Source organism: Acomys russatus, chromosome 30, assembly GCF_903995435.1.
Source record: "Acomys russatus chromosome 30, mAcoRus1.1, whole genome shotgun sequence".
NCBI classification, from domain to species: Eukaryota; Metazoa; Chordata; class Mammalia; order Rodentia; family Muridae; genus Acomys; species Acomys russatus.
Genome location: NC_067166.1, coordinates 23,419,951 through 23,438,581, shown reverse-complemented (window position 1 = coordinate 23,438,581; position 18,631 = coordinate 23,419,951). Strand labels below are relative to the sequence as shown.

Below are 18,631 nucleotides of genomic sequence, written 5' to 3'. Positions count from 1 at the left end.
TCTTAATTTTCTCAGGCTGCTATAATATTATTAACACCCTAATGATAAGTTATAAACAATAGAATCTGTTGTTCATGGCTGAGATGCCCATAGTTAAGGGAGATTTGGCATCTTGTTCCACAAAGATGGAATATCTTAAAGGCTCTCAAGCCTCTCCTAGAAACACACTAATGCCATCATCAGAGGCAGGGCCCTCGTGATCTAATAATTTTCCAAATATTCCTCTGAATACCGTTACGTTGGGGCTTAGGTTTTAGCCTGGGGAATACAAAGAACTCAAAAACAGATGTTTGCTTCTGAAACAGTAGAGATGGTATTTGGGGACGAGAGCTGATTTGCTCTTAGCACGTATCTGACCTTCCCTACCCTTGAAAAAACATGAGTCTATGATTCTGCTGTGTAAAGAGGAGCAGTTGTAATTGTGGTCATCTCTTTTCTAGTTAAGATTCTCAATTTGAAATATGTGAACAAGCCGGGCGGTGGTGGCACATGCCTTTAATCCCAGCACTTGGGAGGCAGAGGCAGGTGGATCTCTGTGAGTTCAAGGGCAGCCTGCTTTACAGAGTGAGTCCAGGACAGCCAAGGCTACACAGAGAAACCCTGTCCTGAAAACCGAAAAAAGAAAAGAAAAGAAAAGAAAGAAAATAAATACATTAACAAGTACTAGCTCAGTAACCGTACAAAAAGTAGCTGGTAATTGCTCATCGCTTTCCTGGCCATGTGTGTTTGGAGAGTAGTGTTAAATTGTTTACTATACAACTTGGAGAATAATCTCTCTCATTATACACTTAGTCTGCTCTTATAAAGATGCACTCTAGATACATACACCGATAAACTACTTATTTCACTGAAGTAATTTAGAGACAGCACAACAAGAAAAACTCTTGGTATAACAAAACTAAAAATTCTGAATTTTAGGGTATTGGTTAAATCAGAAACCCTTTTGATGCCCCCTCAACAGGCTTGAGTTTTACATACATGCCAGTTACCAATATAAGCATTTTCTGCATTAATTATCACTTTGCCGTTAGAAACAGATTTGTTTTGTGATCACTCTTTGTTTTCATGTTTGTGGTGGGGCTCCCCATGGGAAGGGTGGCTGGAGCCCGACTCCACTTTGATGATGGCTCCTTTGTTGCAGATATGTTTGCTGTGTCTCCCTTGGGAAGTCCAATGTCCCCACACTCCCTGTCTTCAGACCCTTCTTCCTCCCGGGATTCCTCTCCCAGCCGAGACTCTTCTGCAGCATCTGCCAGTCCCCACCAGCCCATTGTGATCCACAGTTCAGGGAAGAACTATGGCTTTACCATTCGAGCCATTCGAGTGTACGTGGGGGACAGTGACATCTACACGGTGCACCACATCATCTGGGTAAGAACGGGAGTGTCATTCTTGCCAGCTCTCCTTTGCAAATGGCCCAGCGCGCACACTGTTAACTGAAGCCGAGTTGACGCTGATGTGTTTTCTGTTTCTGTGATTACTTGGGGCCTACTTTCTTTTCCTTTTAGTGACCTTTTCTCTATTTCTGTGGTAGAATTGGGTATAACCCAAACTGGTCATTTTGCCGAATTCTGCTCAGTTTCTTTAATTGCTTGCCCATTCTTCGGTACCAAACTGGCGAACATAAAGACCATCCTCTGTGTATGCCTTAATTATGTGTATGTCTGAGTACAATTGCTCACCAAGGCCAGACATGTTTCATAACCCAGAGCTAGAGTTAAGAGACCGTTGTGATCCAACTACCATAGGGTTCTGGGAACCAAAGTCAGGTCCTTTGCAAGAGTATGCTCTTAACTCTGGAGCCATCTTGCATTTCCTTTCCCCGCCCCCGGCCCCGCTCCCTATTGCTTTGTTTTTCACAAATTGTATTCTCGCTCACTTGGGATCTTCTTTAAGGATACATTGGAATTACCCTATTTCAGAACAATATTAGAACAGGAGTCATGCCTTTTTGAGTTCTGGTTAGGAGCTTAGGGCTGTTCACAAAGGTGACTCGGAACCTCCTGGGAGAAGAAACAATGGATGTTGGGGTTGTCATTTGTCTGCTTATGAATATGCACTCTCCTCTTGGGCTACAGAACGTAGAAGAAGGAAGTCCCGCGTCCCAGGCGGGACTGAAGGCTGGGGATCTCATCACGCACATCAATGGGGAGCCGGTGCATGGTCTCGTCCACACAGAAGTCATAGAGCTCCTGCTGAAGGTACTATTTTCCTATGTCCTGGCCACGCGGAGGCGGCCCCGTGGGATCAGTCTCTGTGGCGTGTCCCAGAAGGCAGTTCCACCACCGGAAGTGGGGGGATGCAGTGGTCAGAAGCCTAACATGAGGCCGAGCCATGAGGACCGCTCCGGTTTCATGCTGGGAAAAAAAGATGTCCTTGACCATGCATTCTTATCCCCTCTGCCTGCTTCTCACTGCCCACCCTACAGAACATGAACCCTCTTTGTTTATATGCCTCTCCGAGTAGGTTCCATTTGGGACTCACCGGTTCTGAGGGTGAACTTCCGTCGATGTTGTTCGAGTATAGGAGGAGAGAGGAGTATAAGGCGGATGTGAAGGTTTTAAGAGTTGGCACTCCTTTCAAGGACGGAACTTTAGATGTGTTTACACGTGCTCTGAATGACAAGTGGAAGAGTGGTCCTTATGGCAATTATGAGGCCCCTCTTCCTTTTCATACATAGATCTAAGTTAAATTCCCATGAGGCTCAGTTCCTACTTAAAAGGAGCATCGAGTGGAGCCTGTGGCATCAGATCCCAGAGAGCAGGAATATAAGCGGAGAGCAGTGTGCACATTTATCCTCTCCGCTCAGGAGGGTCTTTGGCGATTCTTGATTTGCCTCGTGCTAACACTAGAATAATATAAAGTCAAAGAGACAATGGTAGCTGAACTTGAATTTGATTGAAAAAAAAAATTTTTTTTTTCTCAGGAAAAAGTCTGCTCTATCTGGAATGAGAATCATAGTCTCTTTTTATACAACTTTTGGACGACCTCTTACTCCATGACCAGCCAGAGAGATCTGAGCATCAAGTAAAGCATTAGGGAGACAGAGGATACATGCGTGCTCCTGTAAACCCCAAGGTTTAAAGAACATTTGAGACCTCGTAAATATTGTTGATAGAGGGACTAAGGGACGCTCTGTGTGCTCAGAGACTAGAGGACACGTATATAAAAAATAAAAATAAAAAAGAAACAAAATCCTAATTATCCCAGGCTGAGACATAGAGGGGAACATTGTTCTTTGGGAGAGAGCATTCTGTGTAGGGAGAGGCATGCCATGGGAGCGACACTGACATGGAACTTGAAAGAAAGTGAGGAATCTGAAGGCACTACACAAAGAAGCGTAGGAATGCAAGTCCTTCAAAAACATGCATTTAAACGCCTTACTTCCTCCTTTCTCTGAGATTCCTCAGGCGTGTACAGGGAACACTTTTCTAAGGACTTAGAATCTGGTCCAGGGTCCAGAAGCGGTAGTCTTCTGCATCCTCAGGTTCAGGGGGAGCTAATAGATAAGAAAATTATTTCTCTTCATTGATTCACTGTATTATTTAAAAATTGACATTGAGCTGGGACGGGTGGCGCACGCCTGTAGTCCCAGCACTCTGAGAGGCAGAGGCAGGCAGATGTCTGTGATTTGAGGCCAGCCTGGTCTACAAAGCGAGTCCAGGAAAGCCAAGGCTACACAGAGAAACCCACTCTCAAAAAGCCAAAATTAAATTAAATTAAAATAAAATAAATAAAATGTATTTATTTAGGGCTCAGTAAGTTTACAGAGTTAAAATAAACCGGGCATTCTCCTTTACGTCCGAATGTGACAACAGGAAAACAGGATCATAGCTACTTCTACTTCACATCTGAGTGCTTTAGTTCGATGCACCAATCCTTCCCTTTAAATCCTCTAACTAGCTAGGGTGGGATAGCATCCCTGAGTAGGAAAGCATCCCTGAGTAGGATAGTATCCCTGAGTAAGCATCCCAGAGATGGAGGCTGAACAGAACTATGGACTTTTGAGATCCCTCAGATAAACGCCTGTGCTGTGAAAGGCACCTGAAACTTTCTTAGATCACCTCAGACAAATGTCAAGAAGAAACACAGACTGCTGAGTCTCAATAGCCACGTCAGCCACAGTCTGTGACGCTGTGGTCCTCTGTCTTGTGGATGAGAGCTCGGAATGACCACTGTGGAGAGCTTTTCCTGTATCTTCCCATTTTGTGGAGACTGTTGAGAGCAGCAGGCGATGGCGTTCACTATCTCCAAGGTTCCTTGGCCCTGTGACCTTTGGAGCTGGAGAATAATTCTTAGTTGCCATCCATCCTACTGGTGCCTTGATGGTATTTTTTTAAGCTAAAGAAATTGTTATTGATTTTTCAAGACAAGGTTGCTCTGTGTAGCCCTGGGTGTCCTGGAACTCGCTCTGTGAACCAGGCTAGCCTCAAACTCATAGAGATCCACCTGCTTTTGCGTCCTACAGTGCTGAGATTAAAGACATGCACAGCCACCGCCCAGCAAGCTAAAAGAATAAGTTATAAATGGTAATTTTCCAATTGTCTTAGTTTGCTTCCTATTGCTGTGATAAAGACCATGATCAAAGCTCCTTGGCAATGAAGGTGTTTATTTCAGCTTAGAGCTTAAGGTATATCGTGAGGAGATTTAAGAGTGGGAACCCGGAAGCAGCGACTGAAACAGAGGCCCTGGAGGAACACTGCTGGTTGTCCCGTGTTTCGCAGCTTCCTCAGCCTTCAGTCTTATATAACCCAAGACCATCTGCCCACATGTAGCACTGTCCCTACTAGGCTCCGCCCTCCCACAGCAGTAAGTAATCAAGGAAATCTCCCACAGGCCAATCAGATGGGGGCAATTTCTCAGTTGAGGGTTCCTCTTCCTAGATTACCCTAGTTTGTATCATGTTGATTAAAAATCCCAACTAACCAGCATAGTAATATATGCATAGTAATATATAAATTCATATGTATATTTATGTAACATATACACCTGTATTATATAGATATATATGTACACACATTATTCTTCATAACCATAGTATGTTATATGCAAAATAGCTCCTACCGCAGCCTGTGTTTATTTCATAGCATACAGATGTTTATGGAAAAAGAAAAAAATAAGCTGAAGTTATTATGTATTTTAATGTGATTTTGAATTTCCAATCGTCTCTTCTCACTTCTGTGAGGCTGGATATGTAGTACTGTTTCATCCCCCCCCCACACTCCCCCACCCCACTCCCACCCCCACCCAACCCCCCTGCACCTGCTGCTCCCACAGACCAGCTCCTGGAACAGCAAAGAGGAGAGAAGAGAGGTGGATCCATGGTAGGGAGAAAAGAGCAGACAGTGAACATCTGGTTAAGAGAAGCCAACCGTGGTTGAACAACTAGCTAGAGAAACAACTAACTAAAGGAACTAGTTGTTGGGGAGAGGTTGAGGAATGAAGGAAAAAGAAATACTTGGAGACCCAGGCATATGCAGTACAAAACTGAAGGTCTTAAAGCCCAGGAGAACTTTTATTTTCTATCTGTCTCTGTCTCTGTCTTGTTTGTTGTCTGTCTGACTCCTTGCTGTTACCCTTACTTTTCTATCTTGTTGTCACCCATTTTTCTATCTCTCTTCTTGCTTCTATTCCCCATCTATCTATCTCTTTTCTTCTTGTTATTATCCATTTTTCTATCTCTCCCTTGCTTTTCCTTCTCGCTCTGGCTTAGTCTCTCATGTCTTTTACTTGCTTGCCTTTCTACTTGGGCCAACCCCAGTATTTTATTTAAAGTGAAGCTCAATTCTTTTTGTTACAGATTATGTCATGATTTTTCTCATCTTTTACAATCAATAGGGCATTCAAGAATCAACAAAGCAAGAGAACAGTCTAACAAGGAAATACAAAAAGTTCTGTATAAAGCATACAGCAAAAATCAATAAGTTTCCAAGCAATGGTCAGCATAACCTGATTATTACTTTTTAAACAATACTCGGGAAAGTTTAATCATAAATTTCCCCAGGCTAAAGCCATTGTGTTTACCAGATTGTCATAGCAACATAGCTTGAGCTAAATGTTCTCTAATGAAGAAAAAACTTGACTTACTCCCATTCCCAAACCAATAGGTGTGCTATCTAAGCCTCGGCTAACTACCAAGAGGTCTTTTATTGTAAAATATCTGCAAAGCATGACATTCCAAGCACACCTTCTATTGTTCTCAATGCAGATTCTTAAGAAAACCTTTCTACAGGTGACAGTATCTAACCAGGCCAAGGTGTTAACTTTCATGAAGTTTCTGCTTGGGTGCTCACAGTCAAAGCAAAGAAACAAAAAACAAAACAAAAAAAAAAAAAAACCCAAAAAACTCTTTCATTGTCTCAAGGCCTTTAACCAGATGCCCTCTTTCAGCATTCTCTGTGGGAAAAAAGTTTTCCCTGTATGATTTTTATTAGGGCTCAGAAATAAAGAGAAAAGATAAGTTTTAGGAGAAAAAAAAAAGGCAGATTTTTAGACAAAATTACAGCTGTACCATACATAATATTTAAGGGCAGTGGTGATCAGCTGGAGATCTTTGGAACTTTGTCAAGCAAACCCTCAACAGCTGTTCTGGATGTCCAGTGATGATGCCGGACAGTCAGAGGCCTCTGTCTTTGTCAAACAGAGCCTCTACGACTCATCCTCATGTCTGTGACAACCCCCGCCGCCTCCACCCCCCCCCCCAAACACACAATGGTTTTTAGAAATGTCTTATGGAACCAGCTGGTCCTCTGTGTGAAGTTTTTAGCTCACCTAGGGACTTTGACCAGCTCCTAACAACCTACAACTCTATCACTGGGTATAGTCGCTGTGTGCTACTGACAGGATGCAAGCAGCATGGAGCGTCCCACGCCTTTGCCACCCTCTGATGCTGTAGACTGCTCTGTCACCCATACAAGCAGTAGATTCTGCCCCTGCTTCATAAGGGAGGCGCTCAAGAGCAGTAGCTAGTCTAATGAAACAAAGAGGATGTAAGGAATTTAATTATCACCTCAGTGGACTGTTTGGTCTTTCAGCTTTCTTCCAAATTCAACCAGCAATTCTTGAACGAAGACTATAAAGTGACAGCATGGGCAGTGGGTTTCTACAATCCATGGCCGGCTTCTCACTGGGTTGGCAGCTCTGTTTAGCATTCTTCATTCTCATCCCTATGGCCTTTATACTTGCTAAGTCTTTTCAGCATCTCCTGGCATCCTTAGGCCTATATGTATACGCGTGGAAAACCATGAACCACACATATACCTGTCTTTTGGACAGGTATTTTCTGTCCAAAACATTTTCTACACTCCACTGCTACATGCATAGTCTCATTTTCCCTTACGGTTTTGAAGTAGACTTGGTTGTGGAAGCTTCAGCTTAAATGTACAGGGCAGCAGGTCCAACAGCGTCAGCAGTGTAGACTCATGGTGGGGGAGGGAGAGCGATGAGCAGTGAGCATGGCCACCATTCACTTCCCTCATCCCCCTCCCTTCCAGGACAGCTTGATCACAGGACAGCATCGATCTTTCTAAAAAGAATGTCATGGTCTTTCTTTACCCTTCGGTCACAGGTGGAGACCACATTACCCCCGGTCCAGCCCTTGCTCAAATGATAGCGTGTCAGGCTGAACCTCTGCCGATAGGAAACTTTGCCATCCAGCCAGCCTGCTTTGTTTCAGTCCTTGGTGCATAAGGGAATCTCTAGGCCTCTCCAGAACTTGCTTCAGGCATCTGCTTTCCATGTACACTGGCTAGGGAGGTTCTCAGTGATGGATCAGGGACAACCAGGTAATATGATTGTCATCCCTCCGTACTTGTTGAGACCCTGATACATCCAGAGCTTTGGGCAAGAATATTTATCCTGCGACACAGAAAAATAGCTTGTGGGGAGCGGAGGTTATGGTTCAGTTAGTAAAATACTTCCCTCACAAGCAGGAGTTTAATTCTCTAGATTGGTGGTTCCCAACCTTCCTAATGCTGAGACCGTCTAATGCAGTTCCTTGTGCTTCATAACAGAATTTTGCTAATATTATGAATCATGGTATAAATATCTGATATGCAGGATATCTGATATGTGACCCCCCCCAAAGGGGTCACAACCCACAGGTTGAGAACCCCTGCTCTAGAACCGTGGGAATCTGGGTTCAGTGGCACCTGTGAGCTGACCACACACACACACACACACACACACACACACACACACACACACACACACACACACACGATCACATATATAGCTAATGAAGCGAGAATACTTGGCACCTGCCAGGCTCTGCTCTGTTGTACACAAATTCATGTAACCCTCAGTAATTCTCTGAGGTAGATGCTACAAACAGAAGTGTCCCCATTTTCCAGAACTTTCCAGACACACAAACCAAAGTAGAGAGACATGCACAAGGCAGCCACAACCATCTGCTAGGAAGATGGTTTCTCTCCAGTCAGTGTGACTCAGAGGCTGTGCTTTCAGCGCCTACCACACACTGCTCTAACACATGCATTTAATTACCAGTACTTCATAAGTCTAATGCTCACAGCAGGAAGGACTGGCAGCGCGAGGCTATAATCAAAGTGCTAAGCATAAGGAACAGGCTGTAAAACACGCAGAAGTTCCGAAGAAAGACGGCTCTTTCCCAGCGTGCACCGGAAGTGCTCGACAGAACTGCCGGTTAATCGGTGCAGGATATTTAGTGTGTGGAAAGCGGCTTTGGGATATAGTCCAGGCAAGGAGCTGAAATGCAAATGTGGGGTGGGTGGGTCTTAAGGATCATGAGGTACTCTGAGCATCCACCGAAAGCCAGCTAGCAAACTGGCAAAGCCAGCCTGAGACCTTGATACCCTGACATCAGCTATTGTACTCAGTTCAGCCCGCTCAAGGACATTTCCCTCACACTGTGCACTAATCACGAAGAGAGCTACAAGTAAATGTGAATTAACTGGGCACCTAGCAGTCTGCTTGCCAAGTGCATTTCTGTTGTTGCTGCTACTGTTTTTCAGTTCTCCCAGAGGAGCGCTTCCTCGTAGCACTTGCTGTAGCTAGGTGGATCCACTAGGTGGAAGGCTTCACAAATAGCACCCAATCCTTTTTTTTTTCCATTTACCATTTCTCCTCATGTTTCTCACTAATATTTGCATGATGCATCTTGTGTATTTCTTATTACAGGGGCTGTCTTCTGTGTGTGTATATCAGTCAAACAAATTGACTGTTGAAAAGTCATATGTAGAAACAAACAAAAAAAAAAAGTAGGTTTAGTTTCTGTTGAAGGAGGCATTTATTCAGAGCTTTGTGATGTGCTGAGTCAGAGAGCCAGGCTCCTCTCCACCTTCTGATGCGAAACACTCATAATTTGTGTCATATTTATCTTACACAGTTTTATCACGCTTATGCCTTCTTCATTTCTCGGTGAGCGAGCTCTGCGCATCTGCGCATGCTCCACATGGCATGTGGCTGTTTTGCTGACCGCTGACTGTGATGAGCACAAGCCACACACTGCGCCAGTCACTGGTGAGGTAGAGGGGACCAGGCACCTGCTGCCCACATGGAGCAGGCTGGGAAAGAGAAGCGTTGGTGGTGGGCGAGGAACAGAGTAGCCAGGCTTTGATGGTTCCGTTTGCCGTGATGACGTGAGAACAAGAATCATAATCTACCGTCCAATGCCGACAGTCCTTTCTCACCTCATGAGTAGTGACCCAGCCCTCAGGTCTTGATTATTAAAAAAAAAAATAAAAATTTTACATGGAAATGGCTTTAAAACTAAATTGTATTTTTTAAGATAGCAGGTGGCATTGTTAGCCTCTTACAAAGAAATAAAAGTCTGACCAGGTGTGACGGTATACAGCCAATAGTTCTTGCCCTCTAGGGGCTGGAGAGGAAGGGCTTCCACCAGTTTGAGGCTGATGTGGGCAACACTGTCAATCCTGAGCCAACCTGCACTACAGTGTTAGACTCTGCTTTAAAAAAGAAAAGAAAGGGGGGCGGGGGGAAAGCAATGCTGAGATGCATTTGAATACAGGCCCAGTGGCTTATGGGATAAGAGAGCCCTAGTGATTGTATGGAGGTGTGTGTGTGCTCCATGTCGGGAAGTGGATAAGAACACCAGTGAAAGATAGTCCCAGCCACTCTGTTGCCCCTTCCATCCATCCTGGTTGGGGGAGAAGAGGCTGATGCCGTCATATTATCATGAATTTATTCAATTTTTGAAGGCCTCCTTCCAAAAATCTCTAATAGTGAATTTTCCATTTGAAAATGAAAAAGAACTAGAAGGGCCATCTCTACCACTAAAGTAACTGTAAAGGTTTAAAGTTATGCATTTGCATGTTAGGCACATAACTTATCTTTCTCTTGGGATTCAGACTCCCATCTGCCTAAAATATTTTCTAAAAATCCGTTATTAGGTGTGATATTATACTTATAAAATGGTATATAAAGAACTATGAAGAGAATTAAAAAAGCACTCTGTCTTTTCAATATGAAACTAGAGGTAAAACAATGAAAAAAGAAAAAGGGGTCCCTAAAGCAGTGTTTCACAACTGTGGGTCACAACCCCCTTGGGATCACACATAAGATATCCTGCATATCATATATTTACATTAGACTCATAACAATAGCAAATTACACTTATGAAGTAGCAATGAAATAATTTTATGGTTGGGGGTCCACATAACACCACGAGGAACTATAGTAAAGGGTTATAGTGCTAGGAAGGCTAACCACTGCCCTAAAGAAAAATAACTAATGGACCATCAGTTCATAGAACTAAAAATCAGTAAAAGAGTGGAGAGGTAGCAGTAGGCAGCCAATGCAGAGCATCACCCTAGAGAATGTTTGAGGAGAGGTTTTCAGACGTGTGAAATGAAAATAGAAAGCTGCAAATATAATATTAAAATTGTTCGTAAGATGTGCATATACATGTGCAAGTATGCCAGTATGGGCTAGGAATGATGCAGGTTTGCAGTTTAATGCCAGAGTGCTTGCTTAGCATGCTCCGAGGCCCTAGGTCTGATTGTCACCCGTCCTCCTCAACAACAATTAAAACTGGAATATTACCAGTTGTAGCCCAGAGGAGATCATAATGCTTTTTCTTTTACCTAGCTTTGCCATTTTCTTCTTATAACAGCGTAGGTACTTCCCGCCAGAGGAAAAGAAAGTAGTTATCAGTGAGGCTTTTCCCAGTCTTGGTTCCCACCGCAGTTATCTTCCCATTGTTCAGCGTGGCTTAGAGCTTAGCTTCCGGGTAACCGTCCTCGCGTTTTAAAAAAAAAAAAAAAAAAAAAAAAAAAAACCTCCTTCTTGGACTTCTCGTCCTTTCAAGTTTCTCACAGCCACCTCTGACTTTGAAAGAATGTATTTACCCTCTGGCTACTATGTAACTCAAGAAGAGATTGTGGACACCACCTGACCCAGCACCCCTATGCCTGGCTGTTGACGCCATGCTCACCTTCATCACTCAGACCTGCCTAGCAAGCCTTGTCCCGCACTGACGTGAAAGGACACAGAAACCCACCAGGAATTATGTCACCGCGCACGACCTGGTTAGAGAGCTTTCCCCACGGGCTGGCACACATTTCCCAGCTCCGCAAGCTGACAGGTTTTATGACAAGAGAGGAACCTTTCTAACATCATTACAAATAAAAGTCTAATTCAGTTTTTGTCACCCTGTGATTTCTAGGTCAAAGGAAAACATGAAACAGAGAAAGAAGGGAAATATATCAAGCAAGACCAGACAGCTACTGGGCACATTCATATTAATACATATGGATGAAGATAGCTGTTATTTATAGAGCCCTTTCTACGTGTCACACTCGGTGCTAAAGGCTTTGCGAACTCTCAATTGCTCCTCTGCTGAGCTCTGGGAGATGGCGGTGTCCTTCCTGATAGCTAGTGCAGTATATGAGAAGCCTTGGTAGGGCAAGCAGCTCTACTGAACTTGGATTTGACTCAAAGACTTGACTCCCACCCTCAGCACACTCACTAAAGACACTTGTTACTCTGCCTTCTATCCCTTTGGATTGACAGGACGTGGATCCAGGCATTACGTAGCAGTGGAGGAGGCACCTATATTTTTACTTGTCTTTGAATCTCTTTAGTTCTGATCTGGCTTCTCTACAGAATTCTTTTTAATATGACCTCATCTTTTTTTTCTTCTTCTTCTTCTTCTTCTTCTTCTTCTTCTTCTTCTTCTTCTTCTTCTTCTTCTTCTTCTTCTTCTTCTTCTTCAATAGAGTGGGAATAAGGTGTCAATCACCACCACCCCATTTGAAAACACATCGATCAAAACAGGGCCAGCCCGGAGAAACAGTTACAAGAGCCGGATGGTGAGACGGAGCAAGAAGTCAAAGAAGAAAGAAAGCCTAGAAAGGTAAGTTGGCTCAGCCTTCTTTTGAAAGGTTGGTATCCACCTGTGTTGTGTAAAACATTTCCCTTATCAAATAAACACGAGGAAGGTATGTTTCTGTGTATGAGAAATGTTATGCCATGGTTCACAGACAACCAAGTTCAATGACATTGTGTATATAGCAGAAAGTGTCACTTGCTCTCACTATAAAGAGATTGGGTGGACACCATGAAAAGTCCTTCGCTGGTTTCTGTGTATATGTTTAAGTAGTTACACACGTGCCACAGTGCCAGAGAGCAGAGGATAACTTTTGGGAGCTAGTTCCCGCTTTCCCCCATTGGCTCAGGGGATTGACGGGTCATGTTTGTGTGGAATGTGCCATTACTTGCTGTGCCACCTCACCAGCTCTACTGTATTTTTGTTTCTCTCAGATGTTGTTGTGTTTGTATAAGCCTTTAGATGTCATGTTGGGAGAGTTAGATTTGACACCCATGACCATCAAGTAGTCTTCCAAATGAAATAATGCAGTTAAAATATCCTTTATGTGATCAGGGAAGTCTGTTTTTTAATGTCCTCTATAAAAAACAAAAACACCCACATCTTTCTGTTTCAGTTTGTTTTTGTTTTTGACAGGGTTTCTCTCGAAGCCTTGGCTGTCCTTGACTCACTTTGTAGATCAGGCTGGCCTCGAACTCACAGAGACTTGCCTGCCTCTCCCTCCCTGAGTGCTGGAATCACAGGCGTGCGCCACCACGGCACCCAGCTAACACCCACATCTTTAAGCCTTTCAAATGAGCCTGGAAAAGGGCTCTGTCTGACTGAAATCTAATGAGGTGTCGTACAGTGGCAGACAAGGAAGCACTGGAAGTTGGATGTATGCACTGACGCATGTATGAGCCCATGCTCTGGGAAGGGCTATTTCCTTCCAGTCTGGGTATGGCTCCTAGGAGCTGACACAGTCATGATCCTTTGCTCCTTTGAACATGAGAATCTCATCACGCTAAGACTTTGGATAGAAATGTAAAAAGAAATGATCTAACAAAAGAGCTTTATTAACTTCAGGAAAAACAAAGTTATGTGGGCAGGAAAGCAGTATAGAGCCTGGCAGGGGCAGGAAAGGGTGCAGGAGCCGTTTAAGTAATCACACTGACAGAGGCTTAGGGGGCTGTGGTGTTAGAAGGCAGAGGTAACTTTATGAGCTTAATTCTATGGTGATGTTTTGGAGTTCTTTGGCTCACTTGGTTGTTATTGGCTATAATTATATTATTTTGTTACTATTTTAAGTACTGGGGATTGGACCTGGGCCTCATGCACATGAGCAAATGTTTTACCACTGAGCAACAGCCTTTATCTTCTTTTTGCTTTTTGTTATTGTTTTCTTTTAAGACAGAGTCCCAGTTCCCCCAGGCTGGCCTTTGAATTCACTCAGTCTCTCTGTTTAAATTCATTCTGTAGCCTAGACAGGCCTTGAACTTGGCATCTACCTCAGCTTTCCAATATACGGGGGACGACAGGACCACACCTCCTGCTCAGCTTTTCATTTTTCATGGTTGGGTATCAACAGATAAGCCCCAGGCCTGATAACTGTGTAAGCGGGTGAATTATAGAAAGTTACATACACTATAGAGATGGAAGTAGAAACAGGCTGAGAAGAGAGCAGGGTGCTTCCTCACAGGTTTACAGAGACAGCTGGGTTCTTTGTATGCGTGTGGGTGTATGGACGATGTACTTGCCTAGTGCTTGGAGAGGCCAGAAGGTAGCAGGTCCCAGGAACTAAAGTTAGAGATGATTGTGACCCACGGTGTTGGTGCTGGGAACCAAACTTGGCCCCTCTGGAAGAACAACAGCCAATGAATGCTCTTAACTTCTGAGCCATCCCTCCAGCCCCCTCCTCTCTTATATCATCCTACATTACATTTGTTTTCCTTTTATACAACTTCTAGGATCACTCTGGGTTTTTGGAGGGGCCCACTTTATATTTCCATGCGTCTTCAAGTTACACAGGGAAAAAAAAAATGATTTAATGTTTCGCATTACGGCAGCTATCTCTTTAAGCCTACCAGGGCTGGCGTAGGCATCTGTGATAACAGTACTGCATGCAGGTATTGCACTGATAAGCCTTGGGCGTCTATACATTTTTTTTTTTTATCATGCACTCTCCTAACACTGACTGCACATTTGTAGCTGCTGCCACTGATGCAACAGCCTCAGCCTCACCTTGCTCCGTGTTTTCCTTGGAAGCACACAGCATACACTGTGTGGGGCATATTTAAAGTTCCACAGTGGAACAAGCACCATGGTCCTCTCCTTTACAAATAAAAGCCTTTGCCCAGAACCTCTTTCCATAAAGAAAGTCTATACCAAGACAGTAGTCTTTGGAAGAAAAGCTCTTACCTTTGACTAAGTCACACCAATATATACGATACACCCTCAGAAGCAAAGGGTTTTAATATTTTATAATGTTCTTACTTTACTGTTTCTCGCTGTCTGGATTTAAGAGATTCTTCACGGGTCCTGCTGTCAGTTTCCTAATCCATGAGAAAGTTGTCGGTACAGAAGTGGCGTGCTACCATTTAGTAGGTCGGTTGTCATGTCACTGTGACAGCGGTGGCACTGAAGACTGTAGCTATCACAGGGATTTTTTTTAAAAAGATGTATTTATTATGTATACAGTATGCATCAGATCACATTATAGATGGTGGTGAGCCACCATGTGGGTGCTGGGAATTGAACTCAGGACCTCTGGAAGAGCAAGTCAGTGCTCTTAACCGCTAAGCCATCTCTCCAGCCCCCCACGGGGATGGTTTTAAGTAGGTTCTGATCCATGTGCTCCTGTCTCTGCTCAGGAGGAGGTCTCTCTTCAAGAAGCTAGCCAAACAGCCTTCTCCTCTACTCCACACCAGCCGAAGTTTCTCCTGCCTGAACCGATCGCTGTCATCTGGAGAGAGCCTCCCAGGGTCCCCAACTCACAGCTTGTCCCCACGATCTCCAACTCCCAGCTATCGGTCTACCCCTGACTTCCCATCCGGTGAGTAGATCTTCCAGCCTGGACAGCCCTTGAGTGGAAAGGAAGGCAGGGGCCAGACAAGGCGGGGGGGGGGGGGGAAAGCAGGCTGAATTGGCCCATGACACACAGCACTCACAAAGAGGACTCTCACCTGGGGGCCCTTCTGACCATCGGAATAAAGCCAGGACTCTGGCTGTGGGGAGGCATGTGTGCAAAGCCCTCTGTGAATTTCTGAGACCAGGAGTTGACCTTCCCCAGACCAGGATGGGAAGTAAGTGTAGGAAGAAACGGGAGGACTTGTGGTTGCTTACAGTCCCATGTTTTCCACCCCACAGGTACAAATTCCTCCCAGAGCAGCTCCCCAAGTTCAAGTGCCCCCAATTCACCAGCAGGCTCAGGGCACATCCGGCCCAGCACCCTCCATGGCCTGGCCCCCAAACTCAGTGGGCAGCGGTACCGGTCTGGAAGGCGGAAGTCAGCTGGCAGCATCCCACTCTCCCCGCTGGCCAGGACACCCTCTCCGACTCCCCAGCCTACCTCACCTCAGCGTTCGCCGTCCCCATTATTGGGGCACTCACTAGGCAATGCCAAGATCACCCAAGCCTTTCCTAGCAAGATGCACTCTCCCCCGACGATCGTCAGACATATCGTGAGACCAAAGAGTGCAGAGCCGCCCCGCTCCCCACTGCTGAAGCGGGTGCAGTCTGAGGAAAAGCTGTCGCCCTCCTATGGCAGCGACAAGAAGCACCTGTGCTCCCGCAAGCACAGCCTGGAGGTGACACAAGAGGAGGTACAGCGGGAGCAGGGTCAGAGGGAGGTGACACTGCAGAGCCTGGAGGAGAATGTATGTGATGCCACTTCCCTCAGTCGGGCCAGGCCGGTGGAGCAAGGCTGTCTGAAACGCCCTGTGTCCCGGAAGCTGGGCAGGCAAGAGTCTGTGGATGACTTGGACCGAGACAAGCTGAAAGCTAAGGTTGTAGTAAAGAAACCAGAGGAGAAACACGAGCCCCACCAGAAACCACATAGCCTTGGTGGTGATTCAGAATGCTACGCTCTCTTCAAGCTAGAGGAAAGAGAGAAGAAAGCATATCCTAAGGGGTTAGACAGGTCAGGCCATTTTGAAACCACCACAGCCGAGTCCCCTTCCGTGGGCAGCCTGCTGAAGGACACTCTTCATAAGCAAGCCAGTGTGCGGGCTAGTGAGGGGGTGACCTCAGACGGGGCAGCATGCTGCCTGGTACCAGGGGATCACAGCCAATCTCTGAGTGACTTGAAACGGGCCTCAGCTTCTAGCATCCTCCATGACAGTGCATGTCACGTCCCGGACAGGCCCACTTCTGGAAAGGCTGAACACACAGAGAAGGGCAAAGAGCTCCTCCGAAGTGAGAAATTAGACAGCAAGCTGGCCAATATTGATTACCTCCGAAAGAAGATGTCACTGGACGACAAAGATGACAGTCACTGTGCCCCCCTGAAACCCAAGGTGACATCTAGCACCCATGAATGCCTGCCCGGGAACCCTGTACGGCCCATGGCTGGCCAACAAGAGATCTTGCCAGCCTCTGAGAGCCGGGCATTCATCAACAGTACCCACACACCTCAGATAGGTACTGTTTCCTTTGTTCCTCTCAAAGCTGGCCGGGTAGAGAGTGGAGGGGAGAAACCAGGCTTAATTGTTCCTGAGTCCCCTGTCAGGAAGAGCCCCTCAGAATATAAGCTGGAGGGCAGGTCAGTTTCATGCCTGAAGCCGATCGAGGGCACCCTGGACATCGCTCTCCTGTCTGGACCTCATGCCTCCAAAACACAGCTGCCTTCCCCTGAGCCTGCCCAGAGCCCCAGCCCAGATGTCAGCGTGCCACCGTCAGTGCCACCGGCTCTTCCCAGTAGCAGTGGGAAAAAGGGTGACTCCACTAGCCTGAGAGAGCCCTCCTCAGCAAGCTTAAAGGTGAATAAGTCTTACCTGCTGGAGCCCCGGTTTCTGCCCCCAAGCCGGGGTCTCCAGGACTCTCTGGCAGCTCCTGGGCCAGAGCCAAAGTCAAAGCAGGAGAGGAAGGTCATTCATCCTCTTGCCAGGACCACAGCAACTGTCACAGAGAGCAACCTCCAGCACAAAGACGGCAGTCCCACTAAACACCAAGACCATCCCTCTGACGCCAAGGTCCTCCCTGGCCCAGGGCAGACCATACACAGCGCGGACCCACCCAAGCTGGGTGCACGTACTCCACTCTCATCGGAAGGGACCCCCTCAAAGGAGAAGCCATGTCTGAAGGAATCGTCTGAAAAGGTGAAAAGTGAGTGGTCTGCCATGACGGATGATGGACACAGAGGTCCCTGTGTGAAGCTGTGTCCTGCAGAGACTGGAAAAGCCAGTGACAGTTCTAAAAGCATCCCTTCTGGGGGAAGGACCCATCCTGATTTCTACATGCAAACCCAGACTACTGAGAAAGCATGGGCTTGTGCAAACACCAACCACAGAGATGGCCAAGGCGAAGTGAAGTCCCTGGCCAGGGAGGACTTCTTACACTCAGCTGTGCTTCTGAATGAAAAGGACGTAGGCAGGGCAAGAAAAGGCACAGAGCCCAAGCCTCAAGTTCCTACCACCAGGCACCCTCCTCAGCCATCAGGAATTGAGGGTGAGAAGCATGAAAAGCTCTCCTCTGTCCCCTCTTTCCAGAAACAGGCTTCTAAAGAGCCCGACAGGAGAGAACAGGCCCCGAAAAGGCCCGGAGGCAACGGCCCTCAACAACCCCTGTCCACCAAAGAGCTGACCAATTCAGCAGCTTGGCAGCACTGCAGTCCCCCAAACCACACTTTTGACAAGGAGCTGGGGACCAAGCCTGCTGCTGCAGAACCAAGCACCAGCCTCCAGGACACTCCCCAATCTGCTACTGCCACCATCACCGTCACTGCCACCCCCAGTGCTGGGCACAGTGACTACAGTAGCCATAAGTCCCGGCCTGGCCCAGACCCCGGCCCTTCAAAGTCTAAGCACCCAGACAGGTCCCCCTCCTCACAGAAGTTGTGCACAGGGGGGCCTGCAAAAGGCAAGGAGCCTGTCGCCCAACCCCTTGGTGGTGGTTCCAGCAGAGAGGGGAAAGGTAGCAGCAAGGATCCACTGGACCCGTTCCCTGCCATCCTGACCACCCGGGGCAAAACAAGCGATGTGCCTGGGCAGGGAGAAGGTAGGGTCACAGTCACTATTACACTCCACGCTGAAGAGAGTCCTCTAGATGCTAAACTGAAAACAACCAGTGAAGGGTGTGTCCCGGAGATGCCCAAGCATCCGCTCAGACAAG

At 46.3% G+C, this 18,631-nt stretch overlaps 1 protein-coding gene across 4 annotated transcripts in view; it reads left to right on the top strand.

The window, feature by feature from the left end:
- Positions 1-18,631, top strand: part of Mast4 (microtubule associated serine/threonine kinase family member 4) — a 612,814-nt gene that overhangs the window by 593,249 nt on the left and 934 nt on the right. For all 4 annotated transcript variants that reach the window (XM_051172307.1, XM_051172306.1, XM_051172308.1 and 1 more), the window contains 5 exons: positions 1,142-1,371; positions 2,079-2,201; positions 12,216-12,352; positions 15,175-15,356; positions 15,671-18,631. The exon at positions 15,671-18,631 is cut by the window's right edge and continues 934 nt beyond it. In XM_051172307.1, coding sequence (XP_051028264.1) covers positions 1,142-1,371; positions 2,079-2,201; positions 12,216-12,352; positions 15,175-15,356; positions 15,671-18,631 — 3,633 coding nt within the window. The remainder of the gene's footprint in view (positions 1-1,141; positions 1,372-2,078; positions 2,202-12,215; positions 12,353-15,174; positions 15,357-15,670) is intronic.